Source organism: Chenopodium album, chromosome 13, assembly GCF_948465745.1.
Source record: "Chenopodium album chromosome 13, dcCheAlbu1.1, whole genome shotgun sequence".
Classification (NCBI taxonomy): Eukaryota; Viridiplantae; Streptophyta; class Magnoliopsida; order Caryophyllales; family Amaranthaceae; genus Chenopodium; species Chenopodium album.
This window is the reverse complement of record NC_137846.1, coordinates 46,322,359-46,341,629: the sequence shown is the minus strand read 5'-3', so window position 1 is coordinate 46,341,629 and position 19,271 is coordinate 46,322,359. Positions and strand designations below refer to the sequence as shown.

General features: G+C 41.0%; 2 protein-coding genes and 1 non-coding gene across 3 annotated transcripts; all 3 read right to left on the bottom strand.

The window, feature by feature from the left end:
* Positions 1-392: 392 nt before the first annotated feature.
* Positions 393-498, bottom strand: LOC145577254 (small nucleolar RNA R71). The gene has a single exon (XR_014098712.1). It is a non-coding gene; the product is annotated as a small nucleolar RNA R71 (small nucleolar RNA).
* Positions 499-14,197: 13,699 nt separating this feature from the next.
* Positions 14,198-14,987, bottom strand: LOC145575585 (zinc finger BED domain-containing protein RICESLEEPER 2-like). The gene is made up of 2 exons (XM_081633431.1): positions 14,339-14,987; positions 14,198-14,253 (listed from the first exon to the last, which is right to left on the bottom strand). Exons 1-2 carry the CDS (start codon positions 14,985-14,987, stop codon positions 14,198-14,200), a joined length of 705 nt encoding a protein of 234 aa, XP_081489557.1.
* Positions 14,988-15,141: 154 nt separating this feature from the next.
* LOC145575584 (zinc finger BED domain-containing protein RICESLEEPER 2-like) lies at positions 15,142-15,825 on the bottom strand. The gene has a single exon (XM_081633430.1). It carries the CDS (start codon positions 15,823-15,825, stop codon positions 15,142-15,144), a length of 684 nt encoding a protein of 227 aa, XP_081489556.1.
* Positions 15,826-19,271: the final 3,446 nt, after the last annotated feature.

The window sequence follows — 19,271 nt, the reverse complement described above, 5'->3', positions numbered from 1 at the left end:
AGAAGGTTCTAAAATGGGAGAGAATATACCTTTGAGTCGTCTTGGGGCTCCCGAAGCCTTTAGAGCCCAAAGTGGGATCCTAACCCCTACCACTCAAGCCAACAATTTCGAAATCAAGCCCAATTTGATTGCTTTAATAGAGAGGAAACAATTCTCGGGTGGAAAATTTGAGAGCCCTCATGAGCATTTGAAAGAATTTGAGAAGTATTGTGACACGATCAAAGCCAATGGAGTGACTCAAGAGTATATCCGCCTCAAGATGTTTCCATTTTCTTTAATTGGGAGAGGTCTAGAATGGTTAGAGAAGGAGGTGCCCCCTAACTCTCTCACAACTTGGGACCAAGTAACTACGGCTTTCTTGAGGAGATTTTATAACCATAGGAAGACCGCCGAGGCTCGGTCCTTAATTCAAGGTTTTCGCCAAAAGAGTGGTGAGACTCTAAGTGCGGCGTGGGACCGGTACAAAGAGCTTCAACGTCAATGCCCACATCATGGGATACCCAAGTATCAACTCATCCACACTTTCTATGGAGGTCTCACACCTCAAGGGAGAACAAGCCTAGATGCCGCGGCCGGCGGTCCAATCATGAACAAAGGAGAGGATGAAGTGGAATACATCATAGAGGAGGCCGCAAAGCATTATGATGATTGTTATGAAGGAGAAAGGGAGGCTACTTCTAGCAAGGGTGTCTATGCATTGGAGCAAGCCAACGCAATCAACAACCTTTCTACCCAAATCTCCAAGATGGCCAAGCAAATGGACGAAATGATGAAAGAAAGGTCCAACCCTCATGGTAATACCTCCCCTTCAACCAAGGGAGGCAATGGTATGACCACTTCTTCCCCCTCTTCTTATAATAAAATGCCTCAAGGATGCATGTTTTGCTCAAATTGTGAAACCTATGATCATGATACCTCCCATTGTGTGTATGCTTGTGAAGTTCAACCCCCTCCCTATGAACATAATGATAATGTGGAAGATGTCAATGCTATGAATTTTACCCCTAGAATGGAAAATGTAGGGAACTTGAGGCCAAACTCCAATCAAATGGGGAATTGGAATCAAGGTGGAAACCGTGGTTGGAACCAAAGTGGTGGTGGCTATGGTAACCAATACCATGGTGGGGGAGGCCCTTCTAATTTCAATGGAAGAGGCTACTCTAACCAAAGGGGGTATGGTTATCAAAACCAACAACCCAACTCCCGATACCATGACCATCAAAATCAAAATTTTGGTGATCAAGGTAACATGGGAAACAATCAACAAAGCAATGTTCCCAACCAAGGCACCGGAGGCAATAGGGGCCAAAATGTTTCTAACTATGCCCAAACCAATAGGCCTCCGGGTTTTCATCAATCCCAACTTCCTCCACCTCAACAACCTCTTCAAATTGAGGCCCCTCCAAATGATCCCGTGATGGCTAAGCTAGATGCCATTATGAAAATGCATGAGGAGGAAAAGAAGAGAAATGAGGAGGATAAAAAGCGAGCCAATGCTCATATGAAAATGCTTGAAACCCAAATTGCTCAACTTGCTTCTAATTCCTCTTCTTCTTCTTCTTCTTCTTCTTCTACTATCCCTAGTCAAGGAGTCAACCAAAAACCTTTGTATGCCGTGACAATAAGGAGTGGAAAGGTAGTAGGGAGTGACCCCTTAGTTGAGGAGGAACCCCGAAATGAAGTAGAGTTAGAGAAAGGGGATGAGAGAACCAAATAGCCTTCTAATGTTGAGAAGGAGAAGGATGTTGAGGTGCAAAAGGAGAAAGAAACCACCCCCTTGCCCCTAAATCTCCAACCTAGAGAGGAGAGATTACCTTTTCCCCAAAGATTTGTGAGAGCTAAGCTTGACGCTCAATTTGGGAAGTTTTTGGATGTGATTAAGAATTTGCATGTTTCCCTTCCTTTTGTTGATGCCATGAAACAAATGCCCCATTACTCTAAGTTTTTGAAAGATCTATTGAGTGGGAGAAGGGAGTGTGAAACGGTGAGCTTGACTGCCAATTGTAGTGCAATCCTTTCCAACAAACTTCCCGCCAAGTTGAAGGATCCGAGTAGCTTTTCCATCCCTTGTTCTATTAATGACATTGAATTTGACAAAGCTTTGTGTGATTTAGGAGCAAGTGTGAGTCTCATGCCCTACTCCGTCTACCAAAAGCTTAGTGTAGGAACCCTTTCCCCCCACTAACATTACTCTCCAACTAGCGGATCGGTCCATTAAGTTTCCCATGGGTAAAGTTGAGGACATTCCCCTTAGGGTAGGAAAGTTCACATTCCCCGTGGATTTTTATGTGCTAGAGATGGATGAGGATGAGAGGATTCCTATAATCTTGGGTAGGCCGTTTCTAGCTACTTCTAGGGCCATCATTGATGTGAAGGAGGGTAAAATATCTTTGAAAATTGACAATGATTCAATTGAGTTTGATTTGAATAATGTCATGCAACAACCCTCCTCAAGTGATGAATGCTTTAGGATAGATGTTCTAGATACCATGCTTAGTGAATTTTCTCGTTCCCACTTGCATGCTACTAACGATCCCCTAGAAAGCGTATTGTTGAATGATTCCAAGCTAGGTGCTCACAAGGACGACATTCAATTCTATGAGGATTTTCTAGATGAGAGCAAGAGTGAGTGCATGGATGAGAGCATGGAGGAAGAGGCTTTTCACACCCATGATCTCTTTCAAGTTGAGGAAAGAGAGAAGAGCACTAATGGTAAGGGAGCACCAAAGGTAGACTTGAAACCTCTACCTTTGGGCTTGAGGTATGTATTTCTTGGTTCTAATGAGTCTTTCCCTGTAATTGTTAATTCCAACCTAACGGAGGAGTAAACGTCCCTCTTGATCAATGTTTTGAAAAAACACAAGAAAGCTTTAGGTTATACCATTGATGACATTAAAGGTATAAGTCCTTCTTTATGCATGCACAAAATTGATCTAGAGGGAGATGCCAAACCCGTTAGGCAAAGGCAAAGGAAGCTTAACCCTTCCATGCAAGAGGTTGTGCGGAAGGAAGTGGCTAAGCTTCTTGATGCGGGAATTATATACCTGATTGCTCATAGTGATTGGGTATCTCCCGTGCAAGTTGTGCCTAAGAAAGGGGGAATGACGGTAGTGAAAAATGATCATGATCAACTAGTTCCCGCTAGGCTTGTAACCGGTTGGCGCATGTGCATTGACTATCACCAACTTAACACAAGTACATGCAAAGATCATTTTCCATTACCGTTCATTGATCAAATGTTGGAGAGGCTTACAAAGCATTTCTTCTATTGTTTCCTTGATGGGTATTCGGGATTTTTCCAAATCCCGATTGACCCTAAGGATCAAGAGAAGACGACTTTCACATGTCCCTACGATACTTATGCGTATCGTAGGATGCCTTTCGGGCTTTGTAATGCTCCCGCAACATTCCAACGTTGTATGATGTCTATTTTCAGTGATATGATTGAGGATGAGATAGAGGTCTTTATGGATGACTTCTCCGTTGGAGGAGCCACCTATGAAGATTGTCTATCTAATTTATCTCGTTGCTTGGAAAGATGTGAGAGGGCTAACCTCATGTTGAATTGGGAAAAGGGCCATTTTATGGTAGAAAGTGGGATTGTTCTTGGGCACAAAATTTCCCATGCCGGCATTGAGGTTGATAGAGCCAAGGTAGAGGTCATTGAGAAACTTCCTCCCCCCACCAACGTGAGGGAAGTGAGATCTTTTCTTGGCCATGCCGGGTTCTATCGGCGTTTTATAAAAGACTTTTCTTTGATTTCAAAGCCTCTCACATCCCTATTGCAACAAGATAAAGAGTTTATATTTGATGATGCTTGTCAAGAATCTTTTTGTAGGTTGAAAGAGGCCCTTTGCACCGCCCCTATTGTCCAAGGTTCGGATTGGTCTCTTCCATTTGAGCTCATGTGCGATGCAAGCGACGAGGCTATTGGTTCGGTTCTTGGGCAACAAAAGGATGGGAAGCTTCATGTCATACATTATTTGTCCAAAACTCTCAATGATGCCCAACGAAACTACACAACCACCGAGAAGGAGTTCTTAGCGGTTATTCACTCATTTGAGAAGTTTAGAACCTACCTCATTGGTTCTAGGACAATTGTGTATACCGACCACTCGGCTCTCAAATATTTGATAGGGAAGAAGGAAGCTAAACCAAGGTTGTTGAGATGGGTTTTAGTTCTCCAAGACTTTGATTATGAAATGAGAGACAAGAAGGGAGCCGAGAATGTGGTGGCAGATCACCTTTCAAGGTTGGGCGGTGCAAGGTTCAAGGATGATGGTTTGCCAATAGAGGATGCTCTAAGGGATGATGTACTATATGTTCTTGAGGTGAAGTCGGCGCCATGGTATGCGGATATTGTGAATTACTTGGCTTGTGGTGCCATACCTCCGGATTTCACTTCACAACAACGTCGAAAGCTCAAGCACGAGGCAAAGAGATATATTTGGGATGAACCGATTTTGTTGAAGAGAGGGGTTGATGGGTTGTTGAGGAGATGCGTCCCCAACGACGAGGTTCAAAGTGTTCTCCATATGTGCCACTCTTCTCCTTGTGGTGGGCATATGAGTGCTCAAAAGACCGCCTCAAAAGTTCTTCAATCAATGCTCTTTTGGCCTTCTTTATTCAAGGATTCTTGGATGTTTGTCAAGACCTGCAATAGATGTCAACGGGTGGGGAATATTTCGAGAAGGGATGAAATGCCGCAAAACCCCATCCTTGAGCTTGAAGTTTTCGATGTGTGGGCTATAGACTTCATGGGCCCTTTTATCTCCTCAAATGGGAACAAGTATATTTTGGTTGCCGTTGACTACGTGTCCAAATGGGCGGAGGCCGTAGCTTCTCCAACAAATGACTCAAAGGTGGTGGTCAACCTTTTCAAGAAAGTGATCTTCCCAAGATTCGGTGTTCCAAGAGCAATTATTAGTGATGGGGGGTCACATTTCAAGCACCACACCTTCGTTTGACTTCTTGATAAATATGGGGTATCTCACAAGCGAGGGCTTGCTTACCACCCCCAAACAAGTGGTCAAGCGGAGGTCACCAATAGAGAGCTCAAAGTGATCTTGGAAAAGACGGTTGCTAGGACGAGGAAGGATTGGTCCTTTAAACTCATTGATTCTCTATGGGCTTATAGGACCTCCTTCAAGACGCCAATTGGGACCACTCCTTACAAGCTTGTATATGGGAAGAATTGTCATTTTCCCGTGGAGATGGAGCATCGTGCTCATTGGGCGATCAAGCAAATCAACTTGGATCTCCATAGTGCGGGGGAGCAAAGGCTTTTAGAGTTGCATGAGCTAGAGGAGTTGAGGTTGAGTGCCTATGAGAATGCAAGTATGTATAAGGCAAGATCAAAAGCGTGGCACGACGCTCAAATCATCAAGAAAGATTTTGTCAAATGGCAAAAGGTGCTCCTCTTCAACTCGAGGTTGAAGCTCTTCCCGGGCAAGCTCCGATCAAGATGGAGTGGGCCATACATTGTTACAGAGGTGTTCCCGTATGGTGCATATGAAATTTTCCAAGATGGCCACTCCCCTTTCAAAGTCAACGGCCACCGCCTCAAGCCTTATTTTGAAGGATCCCCAAGTGATGAACCAATTTCAGTTACTCTAATTGATGTGCATCGTCAATTCCACCCTCCTTAATCATCTCGAAGAACGTCGAGCTAACGACGCTAACCAAAAGCGCTTCCAGGAGGCAACCCGAGTTTCTAACCCTCTTCTACTTTCTTCTCTTCATGCTGCTTTCATTTTTCTATCTACAACTTTGGATTGTTGGGATTTGTGAGTTTCGATTGTATTTGTGTGTTTGATAAACGGTGCATCTAGGATGATTGTATGGAGTTTAGATGTGTAATTAAGGACTATTTTTGCAGGCCGTTTGGTGTTATATATGGAGCTAAGTTGGGGTTTGGAGACTTGGAAGTGAATGAGGAGTATTTAAAGAGAAAACTTTGATGAAGACCCTGTGCGCGGGCGCGCAGGCCTGGGAAAACCCGCGCACAGGGAAGCTCAGAAAACAGAAGCTGGCAGAAACATTTGCGCGCCTTGTGCGTGACATCTGCGCGGGCGCGCAGAAGAGGGTTGTGCGGGCGCGCAGGCCTGGGAGAACCCGCGCAGATTTAAGGCAAAAATTCCAGATTCTGGCAGAAGGTTTTGCGCGACGTGTGTGCGACATCTGCGCGGGCGCGCAGTTCACTTGCGCGGGCGCGCAGTATACCTGCGCGAGCGCGCAGATCTGGGTTTATCGGGGCTTAAGTTCTCATTTTCCCCGTTTCTTTCATCACTTTCTCACCATCCCTCACGATTCTCACTCTCTCTCCTCAAGAACTCAAACCCTAACCTCCCAAATCCCCTCTAATCTCACTTATTTCCTTGAAATTTCATCAAATCCCTTACATTCCCTCACTTTTCTCACAAATTCATCACTTTCCCCTCTCAAAATCATCCATTTTTCACCAAATTCGTGGTGGCTCTTTGGTGGCCGAGGTGGTGGTGCGTGAGAGCTCTTGGAGGTCTTCAAGCTCTTCAATTGTGGTATAATCCTAATCCTTAAGTACTTTGTGGCTTTAATTCATTAGATAATATCATGTTTTAGGATTGTTAAGCAAAAATTGAGCTTGTATGAATATTGTGTGATTTTGAGATAGTTTTGCTTATAATTGTGGATTTTGTTGTGAATTTCTTGGTGATTTGTGAGTGTTGTTGGTGAATATTGTTGTTTGCATGCAATTTGCCTAGCAATTACTTGACTTGGATATTGAGAATTGTGTGAGTGATCACTAGCTTGATTTTGAGCATTGAAAATTGTTAATGCATGTGAGATTGAAAATGTATGTTGATTGAGAGTTTTTGATGCTTGATATTGAAATTTGCTTAGTGATTGTCTCTTTAGTGATTGAGTATTGCAAATTTTGGCGTTGAATATTGTTGGTCATAGTTGTTTTCTCTTGTGTTATTTGTATCTTGGAAAGTTGTTGCTCCTAACCCCTTTTCAGATAACAAGATCAAAGGTTTCAATTGTTGTTGTTGTTGTGGGAAGGATTTGGTATTTTTGAGTGTTGGAATCACTCCTTGGTGTTCTCGGTATCTTTTTAGGTTGTTGAGTAAAGTTGGTGAAGATGAGTGGTAGGAGAAGGAGCAGGAAGGAGCCTAGAATATCAGTTGACGAAACCCAACCCTCCTCTCAAAATCTAAACCAAGCACAATCCTCTCTTCCCACCTTAAAATTTGTGAACCGACACCATGCTCCCATCCATCAAACACTCCTCAAACGCAAGCTAAACCCCACCCGACACTACTATCAACGCTCAATGCGTGACTTGGGGATAGATGAGGACCTTCAGTCCCTTCTTGATAACCTTGGGATGAGTGAGTTCATCCAACACCAATACCCAACCTTCAAGGAACCCACCTACGAGTTCCTAGCTTCCTTTGAGAAGGAACCCGTTGGAAACAACGAGTTCCAAATCTCCTTCCAACTCTTTAATGCCCGCCATGTCATCTCTCTTCGGCGTCTAAATGAACTCCTAGACTTTAACCCCGACGCCGATCTTCTTGCCCCATCCACCGAGCTTTTCCCCGAGTACGACGCTTTCCGTTGGTGGCGGACAATTACCGACGTGGATGAGTTTAGTACTCGGTACTCGGTGGCTAGCCAAATTATCCATCCGATACTCCGCATCCTACACCGCATCTTGGGGTTTGTGGTGTTTAGCAAACAAGACTTGAGCAAGCTCTCTCATGAAGAGCTCTTCACTCTTTGGGTTGCCACAAAGGAGGAGTTGAGTGGGCGGCTCAACATGGGGTACTGGTTTGTGCTCTGTTGTGAGGCAATTAAGAATGGGAACAAGACGGGAGAGATTGCCTTAGGAGGGATGATTACAAGGATCGCCTCGAAGCTAGGGGGTGAGGTTCTTTTCCCTTTTTGCACAAGGGTGGGGAAAGACAAGGATATATTCGTGGACATCTCATACATGCGGAAGTCGGTCTTCATCCAACCGACCGACGATGTGAACAACTTCCACGATTGGTGCGTTGAGCGGGAGCACCATTGCATTCTTCTATTCCCGAGCCGCACTTCCTTGGAGCGGAACACAAGGAATGTGTGGAAGATTCCTAGGGACAATGGTGTCCTTCCCAACGCTCTTGGAGGTGAGCGAAACATGATTGTCTGCGAGCGGCAACAACAACAACAACAACAAGAAGAACAACAAGAAGAACAAAAACAACAATTCCAACAACAACAACAATTTCATCAACAACAACAACAACAAGGGTTTCAACTACAGGGTTTTCAATATGGGGAAGGATCCCAAGGTTTGCGCGTCTCCTCCTCTAGCGAGGGAGGTATGGCCTCTTCCTCTTCTTCTTTTAACCTTGAGCGTGCTTTCCAAAACCTTTCTATGCAAGTTAACCGATTGACGGAGGCCGCCGATGGGTACTCGGTTTACAATGCCAACATTTATGATTGGCATGTAAACCAAGGGCACTTTGACCCACCGGTGAACTATCCGTATTTTCCGCCCCAACAGGGGCCGGTTCCTTCTCACGAGGAACCGCATGTTGACGGCACTCCCCGTCAACCGGTTTGGCCCTATTGGTCCAGGCCTTCATCTCAAGGGGCCCCCCGTGTGAACTACCCCACCTCTGAGGGGTACGATTACAAGGCACCGGGGGGGTGTGATTACCGTGGGGACCCCAACTACCCCATGTACACATCCGAGCCTCTTGAGATGCCCCCTCCCTTTGATCCTCTTCCGGACTACCAACAAGAGTTGTACCGGAACCGTGGTTTTCCACCGGGTTACACCGGTGGTTGGGACCCCCATGGCCCTCCTATCGACGTCGACTACGAGTGGCGTCCATATGGAGAGGGCTCTAGTTCTCACATGGAGGACTAGGGCCCTCGGGCCGAGTTTAGCCCTTCCTCCCACCCCATTTTCCACTTTGTTCAAACCGAGGACGGTTTTCCGTTCAAGTGTGGGGGGGTGCTTATTTATTGTTTCATTCAAGGGCTTTGTTCTTATGGGGCGCAATTTTGGGCCAAAAGGTGTCTTTTTGGAAGGTTCCTTCCCCTCTTTTCAAAAAAATGATGATGATGATGTTTTTAATGAAACCTTGTGTTGTTTTGGCTCCCGTTTTTTTTCGAAAATCCAAATTCCCCTTTAATCCAAACTTTTTTTTTTCTTTGTTCTTTTTCTTTAGTAGCTTCTTTTCTCTATTTTGTTTTCTCTTTATTTCTTTGTATATATTTCTCTTGCTACTAACCAAATATTTGCCGAGTTGTTTTGGACTTTGACATTTTGTAGGGCTTATTGGCGCATTCCCCAAATTTTTCCGAGCAATGGAGTTTCAACGATTGTGGATTTGCGTTTGCTAAGCGTAATTGGGTGACAAATTCTCCTTCTCAACTCTTTAAATATTTGATTGGTTGCATAGCTTAGGTTAGTGTAGGAAGGAGTTGATTGGTTCGAGGTTGTTTGATTTGGTTCTAAGGAACCTGGGATCGTTGATGTTGTATTCAACGATCATTGTATGTCGATTGGGATTTATATGATTTACATGCCTCATTTATGAACCTTTTTGATTTCTTCCTTTTCCTTTGTGTGTTGCTTTTCTTCTTTCTTTTATGTGACATTCATAATCATGACAAGAAAAAAAAAAATTTGAAAATTGAGAATTTGCTCGTTCATTTGGACATGTGGACCTATATGCTTTTGTTATGACATATTTTTGAATGCTTACCTTCCTAGTTGAAGAGGGTCTTCACGGTTTGAGAGTGCTTAGGGTTGAACTAGACACATTTTAAGCTAAGGTAGCCCGGTTTAGAACTCTAGAGGACGTTTGAACCCCTAGTTCACGGGAAAGTGGTAAGATGGTGTTGCTCTCCGTAGTGAATAGGATTCCCTTGGTTGGTATTTGCTTATTTTCATATCCCATGTGAGCGTTTATTGTTCAAGCCTCCATCACTTTTGTTGAGCGGCATTTTGGATCCTTAACTATGCGTGTCTTAATCCTTGTGTTGGTATCTAGCTCCCAAGATCGTGATCATATAACTCTAGAGGAGGAAGAGGGCATTTCTTCTCATTTTTCTTTGTTTTCCTTGTGTTTTGTTACAAATTTGGTTTTTATTTTACATATACCTTCTTGCTAGCCATGTTGAGCCTTATTTCCCCTTTCTTGGTTAAACCACATTACAAACCTAGCGGCCTATGTTCTACCAACCCTTGTAGTTAGTGAAGCATCGGCTTGTGAGGTTCGAGTTTGAGAGTCTTGATTTTAAGCAAGGAAGTTGTGCAATTTGGTTCGAATGAGGTCTTGAAAGTCTATTCATGAAAAAGTGTGCAAAAGGTTTGGCAAGGAAGTTGTAATTTATGAAAACCAAACACCATTCAAAAAAAAAAAAAAATTATGAGGAAAGAAAGAAAGGAAAAAGAGAAGGAAAAATTAAGTTGAATAAAAATCTTGCAAAAAAGAGTAGTATTGTCATGTAATTTGTATTGAGGGTTGTGATTTGAAATTTAGGTTAGATTCCTATGTTGTTATTGAGAGATGGCCACTCTTATGCTTCACTTAGGAGTTTCCACCAAAGTTTTCAAATTAATTCCCAACCTTAACCTTTAGCCATGACATTACAACCTTAACTAAGACCCTTGGACTTTAGAGGGGCGTGGTCAAGGAAACGGTGGAGGGAGATAGATTTCAACCTTATGGAGAGAGTATGCATAGTTGAGATGTCAGGATAGCCTCATTGTTCCACATAGAATTAATTTTTTCCGGTTCCCTCGCGGAATCATGAGGAGCCAACTAGGGGATGAATTGAAGCTAGCGGAGAGAACGTGGACCGTCTTGGATGGGGCTAGGGCGGAGGATGAAATCATTAGTTCTCTATGCTTAGCTTAGGTTTGTCTCTTTCAACCTTGAGCAACTTATAACGTGTTTTCCCTCTTGAATTGAGAAAGGTAAGTATTCTTTGATCAATGTCATTATATTTGAGTCCGAATTGAGCATTTCTCACCATGGTACTTGATTGATTTTCTTGAACCTTGTCATGTTGTGTTTGTTATGTATGTTGTCTTTTGCCTTGTTTTCCTTTGCTTGAGGACAAGCAAGAAGCAAGTGTGGGGGGAATTTGATGAGTGGCATTTATGCCACAATTTAGTGCTCTTTTTACGGGTTTTCCCTCCCATTTGTAGCTTGTTTGCCCCCTTTTTCTCTCCTTTTTGTTCTTCTTTTCTTTGTTTGCCTTTCTCCTTGTTTTCTTTGTTTTTGTTTTGTAGGAATCAAGGCATTGGAAGAAGAGCAATTCAACCCCAAAATCCCCTGTGTGCGGGCGCGCAACACTGTGAGAACCCGCGCAGGAATGCTTCAAGAACAGAACACAAACAGAAGGTTTTGTGCGCCTTGTGCGCGCTTTGTGTGCGGGCGCGCGCCTTTGAACTGCGCGGGCGCGCAGCCCTGGGAGAACCCGCACGAGATAGCAGCAGAAGCAGAGCCAAAACAGGGAGTTGTGTGCGCCCTGTGCGCGCTTTGTGTGCGGGCGCACACTCTTCAAGAGCGAGAGCGCAGAATGCTGGGAGAAGGCGCGCATCCATGGGTCTAATTCCCCGTACCCACAGATCTGCGGGCGCACAAGATCTGCGAGGGCGCACGCACAACATCTACGCGGGCGCGCACCGCTGAGTTTCAGTTTTTTTTATTTCGTATTTTTGTATCTTTTAAGGGACCTATATATATAGGTCGTAGGGTAGATTAGTGGATCATCTAGCCTTATCTTAGAAACAATTAAACCCTAATCTAGAGAGAGAAACTTCATTAGTAGAGAGAGAAAGTGTGGATTTTCATTGATGAACTTGGATATTGAAGAAGGAGCTTGATTGAATCTTTGTAAATCTTCATCTTCAATTAATGAGCAATCTCTTACTCTCTTTCTTTACTTTTGTATTTAGTTTTGTTTGTTTATTTTGATTTTCCTTCTTTGCTTATCAATCATGTTGATGCTTATTGATTTGATGATTGATATTGTCTTCAATATGATTTGTGGGTAGTCACCTAGCCAAGGGTGTGGGGATGGTGTAGTTGTTAATTGATTCATGCTTATGATGTTGGGGTTATGTTAATGGTGATTAAAGTCTTTGTATGCTTGATATTCTTTAATCCTCTTGCAAGTGCACATTGTTGGTTGATTAAAGGTGAATCTTTGCTAACAAGAAACGGAAGTTGACTTAGTTAAGGTTCATTGCTATCGATAGTTCATTGATTGCACCTTCTAATATATGGTTCTAGTGTGGAAACATAGAGGCTATGTTAGGAGAAATCGATTAACCCCGGAAGGCGGTTAGATTGAGCTTTATTTCGATATTCTTGCATGTTTAGTTTACCATTGCTTTGCTTCCGTGTTATTGCATGATCAAGTGACATCTACATCTACCCACTTCCCTTGGTGTTTAGTTATATTGATCTTTAATCATTCTTAATCTTTAGTTTAATCTCTTAGTTATTCACATTTCTTGTCTCGAGATAGCTTAAGTCTTAAGTAGTGAATGCGTTGTTTATGCATGTCTCCTTGTGGTTCGACCCCTATGCTTGCCTTATACTCGTATTAGGTCTGTTTAGGTTGTATAAATTGTATTTGATCTAGGGATAGACAATTGACGACGCGTTTATTCCCTTGTCAGCATTCCGTGGCCCAAAATGATGCTTGATTGATTGGGCTCGGCAGACATTACGCCCAACAATCAATCTCGTGGCTTTCTTGAGCTGCTGTTTTGGGATTGGGCTCCTCATGCTTGGACCCAATTTTCTTCCTTGTTTGGTCCATAATAATAAGTTGTAGAATGTTGGACCTCTTTAAATATCGAGCCCTTAATCACCGTATTAAATTTCTCTAACTCGGGCCACTCGACCTTGGGCTTAAAATATACAATTATAAAATACGATCCGACTCTAATATCTTTGCAGTGGTTCAAATAGCTTAGGAATTGTCATGAATCTGCAAATTTCTACAAAATAATACAAACTCTACAAAAACACTATAAAACGTATATTAGTAATAAAAATAGCTCCGCAGAGCTCAAATAAGCACAAATATGACCGTGGGACGGGGAATAAATATATGTGTAAAATAGACTCATCACTCCCCACTCCCTCTCCCATAGCCGGCCAACACAACACCCAAACCCAATTGCTTTGCGCCACGTGGCATCCCCACACTTGGGCACCAAGGCACCCAAGGTGGGCTGCCTTGCTGCTGCCATCCCTTTTGGCCCAGCAGGCCACGCACCATATGCGCGGGCTGCTATAGCCGAAGGTTGCTGCTAGCTGCAGCATGCTAGCACGCCACGTACTAGGTGCGGGCTGCTAACCGCAACTTGCTAGCAAGCCTCGCACATGGTGCGGTCTACTAGCTTCGGCTTGCTGGCATGCCACGCACCAAGTGCGGGCTGCTAGCCTCGGCCAGCTGCTAGCATGCCTCGCACATGGTGTGGGCTGCTAGCTGGCCATGCTAGCCAAGGTGCGTTAGCACGCATTGCTAGCCACCTTGCTAGGCCATATGCCCCTAGCACTCGAGCATTTCGATGTTATGGGTATTTTAGTAATTTTCAACTCGACTTCCGACGCTCCAAGTAGGGGTGAAAGTTCGGTATTCGGTTTGAATTATACCTCAAATCGAATCCAAACCGAATTATTTCAGTTTTGGATTTTTGAAACCGAATCCAAACCGAATTTGGATTCAATCCAATCCAATCCAAACCGAAATAATTCGGTTTTGAGAAATGAATCCAATCCAAACCAAATTTTTTTGCACTATTGTTTTGGGCCTTAAATTCTGGGCTTTTATTGGACAAATAGTTTTGGGCCTTTTTAAGGCCTAAATTTTGTACTTGTTCCTGAACAAAAGCATAAATTTTAAGAAAAAGCTTCCACAACCATGATGTCATGAATTACAACACTTAAGTCCGTAAGCATAATATTTGCCAAATTTAGGAAACAACATAATAAAAAAAAAGTTTGTCCAGCCAGAATAAAATTACAGACATAACAATAGTCTTAAAAATAAAATGACAATCCACATGGTAGATAAAAATCAACAAGCAGCAGCTAAAAACAACATGATAGCAGATTCATTCAAGTCTGGCAGCAGCTTCTTTCAACATGGCAGCTTCAACCTTGGCAGCTTACTCTTCAAGCATTCAATTAAGCTCAACCAAGTTTGGGTTTGGACCATTAAATGTCATATTCTTCAAGTCTAACATTCAAAAAATAAACAAGTTACATAATATATATGACATAATGAAAAAAAATAAAATATGATAATTATTGTTTTATATTACCTTCTTCAAGGTCTTCAACTTCCTGTAAACACTCTTCTACATTAGGAAATGGAGAAGAACGTAGCCAATTTTGAGCACAAACAAGTCCTTCAATGACCCTCGGAGTTAAGGAGCTCCTAAATGGGTCCGGAACCCTACCAGCAGTGCTGAATGCACTCTCAGAGGCTACTGTTGAGATAGGGACATCAAGTATATCACACGCCATTTTCCCCATCGTAGGAAACCTAGCACTATTAAACTTCCACCACCCTAAAATATCAAAATTTTCAGATTCCTCCTCCGTTTCCACATCCAAATACTTTTCTAACTCAATTTTTGCATCTCCATCTTTTTCACACTTGTGTTTCTTATACTTACTTTTCAAAGCCTCAATCTTCTTGTGTTTGGGAAAAAATTGGGAATCATCCTTACTTGATGTCACATCCTCCCTAATCACATCACTAGAATAAACACGATACTCCTTATACAAAGTATTCAAAGCCTCTTTCAAATTATTCACCATAACAAATGCAATCAAAGAATCATAAATTTCAGATATCATCCACTCAACATAATCTAACTTGTAACGAGGATCAAGCATAGCAGTAATAAAAATCAGCATGTTCATTTTCTCCGGATCACCCCAATATTTGTCATATTTGTCCTTCATTTTACTAGCCATAAGACACATCTCCGGATCCTCATTTGTAATCAAATCTTTCAAAAGTACAACAACACTCACCAATTCATGAAAAAATAAATTAGAAGTCACATGCAAAGAACCAGAGACACGCAAGGTAAGATCATAAAAGGCTTGTAAAAATTTAGAAAACCTTCTCACTGTTTTCCCAATCCTCAGAATTAGGGCAACCCTTCCCTTCCCTCTCATTTAATTCAATCACATAATGAGGGTCTTCCTCAGAATACCTCTCAAAAGCAAACTCAAGATCTAAAGCAGCATCCAACATTAAATAGGTGGAGTTCCACCTAGTAGGCACATCAAGACACAACAACTTCCTAGAGCTAATTTTTTCATCTAAAACACATTTTTTAAACTTTGACAACCTAGTAAGGGATTGTTTGATGAATCTAACAGCATGTCTCACTCGAGTAATAGACTCATTAACAATTTTCAAGCCATCAGAAACAACCAAATTCACAATATGTGCAACACAACGCATATGAAGGAACCGACCCTTAAGAACCCCGGTTTTCCAACCATTTATTTTCCTTCTCATATATCCTATTGCAGTATCGTTTGAGCTAGCATTGTCAACAGTTATGCAAAATACTTTTTCAAGCTCCCAATCCAACAAACATTTCTCAATTTCTTTCCCGATTTCCTCACCCTTATGACTTGATATAGGACAAAAATTCAGAAATCTTTTTTGCAATTTCCATTCATTATCAATAAAGTGAACAGTCAAGCACATATAATTAATTTGCTGAATAGATTTCCATGTATCAGTTGTTAAAGAAACCCTTGAATTATACTTTTTTAATACCATTTTCAGCTTTTTTTTTCAGTTAAAAAGGTTTCATAACAATCTCTAGCCACGGTAATTCTTGAAGGAACATGAAATCTAGGCTCAATAACATTACAAATTTGTTTAAAACCCACTCCCTCAACAAACTTAAAAGGTAATTCATCAACTATAACCATGAAAGATAAAGCTTTTCTAATTAAAACCGGATCATATTTCACATAAGACAACCCACTAGTACCACCACTTTCAACTTTACTTTTGAAAGACAACAAGCTTTGTTTTGAATCTTTAGGAGTATTATAGGGGTACTTACGACATCTATTTATGTGAGCCCACAACGGACTAGTGCCATTTCTCTTTGTACCACACTTGTATCTCATACCAGAATATTTGCAACGTGCTTCCATTCCAGTGGGTGTTTCTTCTTTGATAAAATGCTCCCAAACTTCAGAGTGATCCTTCATTCTCTTCCTTTTTGGTTTGGATTTACCATTATCGGATTGATGCTCCTCTGTTTCATTAGGAGCACCTCCTTCAACGTCACCCATATTTGTGGACATGCTGATTTAAGACAGAAAAAACCAGCATATCAACACAGAAACTAATATATAGAACCAATAGGGCAACCAGCATAAACCAACATTTCAAGTTTTAAACAACATCAAATATGCATAAACCAGTAAACCACCATTAAGTTAGCAAGTTAACATTTCAACAGTCACACAGGGCATTTTAACAAACAGTTGGCACTTGGCAGGCAATAGAAATTTGAATGGAATCACAGATTAGGGATTGCAAAATAGTGAAATATATGAATCATTGCTGTCAAAACTAAAAGAAAATAATCCAACGCTATCAATTAATCAATTTCAACAGTCGCACATAACAGAACAAAACAACCAACAAAAAACAGAAAATAAATCATTATACTACAAAATTAAGGCTCATAAACCAATCAATCTATCAAAACTAACATAAGTACTCACCAATTTGAACATAACAGAACAAAACATCATTATACTACATCAAATTCTCAATTCGAACATAATAGAACTTCAAATTCCCAATTCAAACAGAACAAAACAACAAATTCACCAATAAAATTGGAAGAGAAGTAGGAAAAGAGGAGTAAATAAGAATTCTTACCTTTGAGTGACTGAGAGAGGTTGTGGCGACAGAAGGTGGTGGCACGTCGCGGATTTAAGGGAGTACGAACACCGAATATGAGGGAGTAGTGGAGTATGAACACAAAACACCGAAACTGAAGGAAGGTGGTGGTGAGATACGGTGGCCGAAGTGAGTGTTTGAGTGAGGTGATAAGGGAGGATAAGGGTTTTGGTGAGGAACTGCGGAATGAAGGTGGAGGAATATTCTGGAGGATAAGGGTTTTAGGCGCAAGTCAGAAAAGATGAAGGAGGAAATTAGGGTTTGCTATATATATGTAGGGGAATTGGGCTGGAAATCACTATAGGCTTAAACATTTCGGTTTTCTGTTTTTTGGGACCCCAAACCGAAATAATTCGATTTCAGTTTTTTGGAACCGAAAATCGAAAAAACCGAACCAAATTTCTAATTCGGTTCGGTTTGGATCAGTTTTCGGTTTTTATCCAAACTACTTTCACCCCTAGCTCCAAGCTCGAATTTTCGACGTCTAAATATTAATTACTCGGTCGACTCATTAATTCCTTCAAAATTAATTTGTCGTTTCGGTTCGATAGTTGCTTGGGTGTGACCCGAAGGGTTCAGTCAAGATTAAGCTGTAATATTAATTATACATTAATATTACTGATCGGAAGCAGCCTCCACCCAGGCATTCCGATCACTTGACGTCACTGAATAATTAGCTTTCTAATAATTCCGAACCCTCTATCGGAATAATACACTTGTTCGAAGGACACTATTCCTTTCATATAATACCCTTAAAAGAGTTATGTCCGTGAAATGCTTTGTCTAAATCACTTTTAATTTTTCTGTTTCATATCTATATTCCTATTCTTATTGAGAATCACTACGTTTTGTTTGTTGTTGATCATTCAAAAGAGTTGATCTATTATTATTTGGCATGATTCGAATTCTAGTCTTGACTACTTTAAAGATTTGTCTGCTCAAGTGGTATGTTTCTGGCTAAAAGGGTAACCTTTTTTAGTTAAAAGTGTCACTTTTTGCAGTTACAATGGTTACTTTTACTTTAGAGTGTAACCTTTTTTTTTTGTATTCAATGTAATCTAAACTTTTATATTTTTTTTTATCAATGTGATCAATTTGGTGCTTTTCTTAGCAAAAGAAATCATCCAAAGAGTTCTCAGATACCTTCTTATCGCTTTGAAATTGTTGAGTTGGAATGGATAAAGGATAAGGTTGACAATTTGGACTGTGGGGTCTTTGTCATGTATCACATGCTCCATTTTGTTGTTGAACCATTCAAATTAAATAATCTCAAAACAGTAATTCTTCATCTATTTGTCTTTTGTTTTTCCCTTTATGTTGTTTTATTAATTTTATATTGATAAGTTTTTTTTTATCTCTGTTGTGAGGTTGCTGGAAGAAAATTTCTGCGTGGAGAGATCTGTACCACACTTGTATTGTGTGATATAATGAATCGAGGGATGATGTCTTGTCAGAATTATCCAAGTTCAATGAGAGGAAGAAAGATGATGCTTATGCCCAGGAAATTGAAGTAAGATTAAAGGTTGCAATTGCTGAGAAGAAGAAAAAAGAAGCTGAGGAAAGAAAAATGAAAGCAGAAAAACAAGCAAAGGCAGAGGCAGAAGAAGAAAAGCCCAAAGATAAAAGGGAAAAAAAGCAAACAAAGAAGTACATTCCTTCTAAAGAGTGAAATGACTTTTTAGTGATTAGGTGTAGAAGTATTTTTTGAAAACTTAATGTATGTGCATACATCAAGTGCAATGATGTAATTAAATCTTCTATGGTATAGTGTTTGGTGGGTTTTTTTTTTGAAAATTGAATGTATTTTTTGGATGCTTTGTTTTGAAAACTGAATGTATATTCATACATTAAGTAATTTGAAATTTTATTTTGTACATATATTTCTTTTTAATTGTGCATTTATGCATTAAAAGGGACAAACCTGCACTTAAAAAAGGTCACTTGATGCAGGTAAAATAAGTTACTTCATACAGGTAAAAGGTTCAATTCAGTTTTTTTTATGGGTCACTTTAGTTAATAAAAGGGTAACGTATATGCATGAAAAGGGTAACGTATATGCATGAATAAGGTAAATTTTGTGGGTAAAAAGGGTAACTGTTTAATTCTAGGGAAAATTGAATGTCTATGCCTTGTATTTGGAAGCACCTAAAAAGGTAACATTTTGCATTAAAAATGGTCACTTTATGCACTAAAAAGGGTCGCTTTTATGGGTAGAAAGGGTAACTGCTGAATGTCTATGCCTTTTATTTGGAAGCACCTACATTCAAAGTAAGTGGGTAACTTTATGCATTAAAAAGGGT

What these genes read in the sequence shown, in the direction of transcription:
- LOC145575585 (XM_081633431.1), bottom strand. Translation starts at nt 14,987, where the DNA reads ATGAAGGACAAATATGACAAATATTGGGGTGATCCGGAGAAAATGAAC. An exon ending in AGTTGAAGACCTTGAAGAAG is followed by an intron (nt 14,254 to 14,338) that starts GTAATATAAAAC and finishes TTTGAATGTTAG; the next exon opens with ACTTGAAGAATATGACATTT.
- LOC145575584 (XM_081633430.1), bottom strand. Translation starts at nt 15,825, where the DNA reads ATGGTATTAAAAAAGTATAATTCAAGGGTTTCTTTAACAACTGATACA.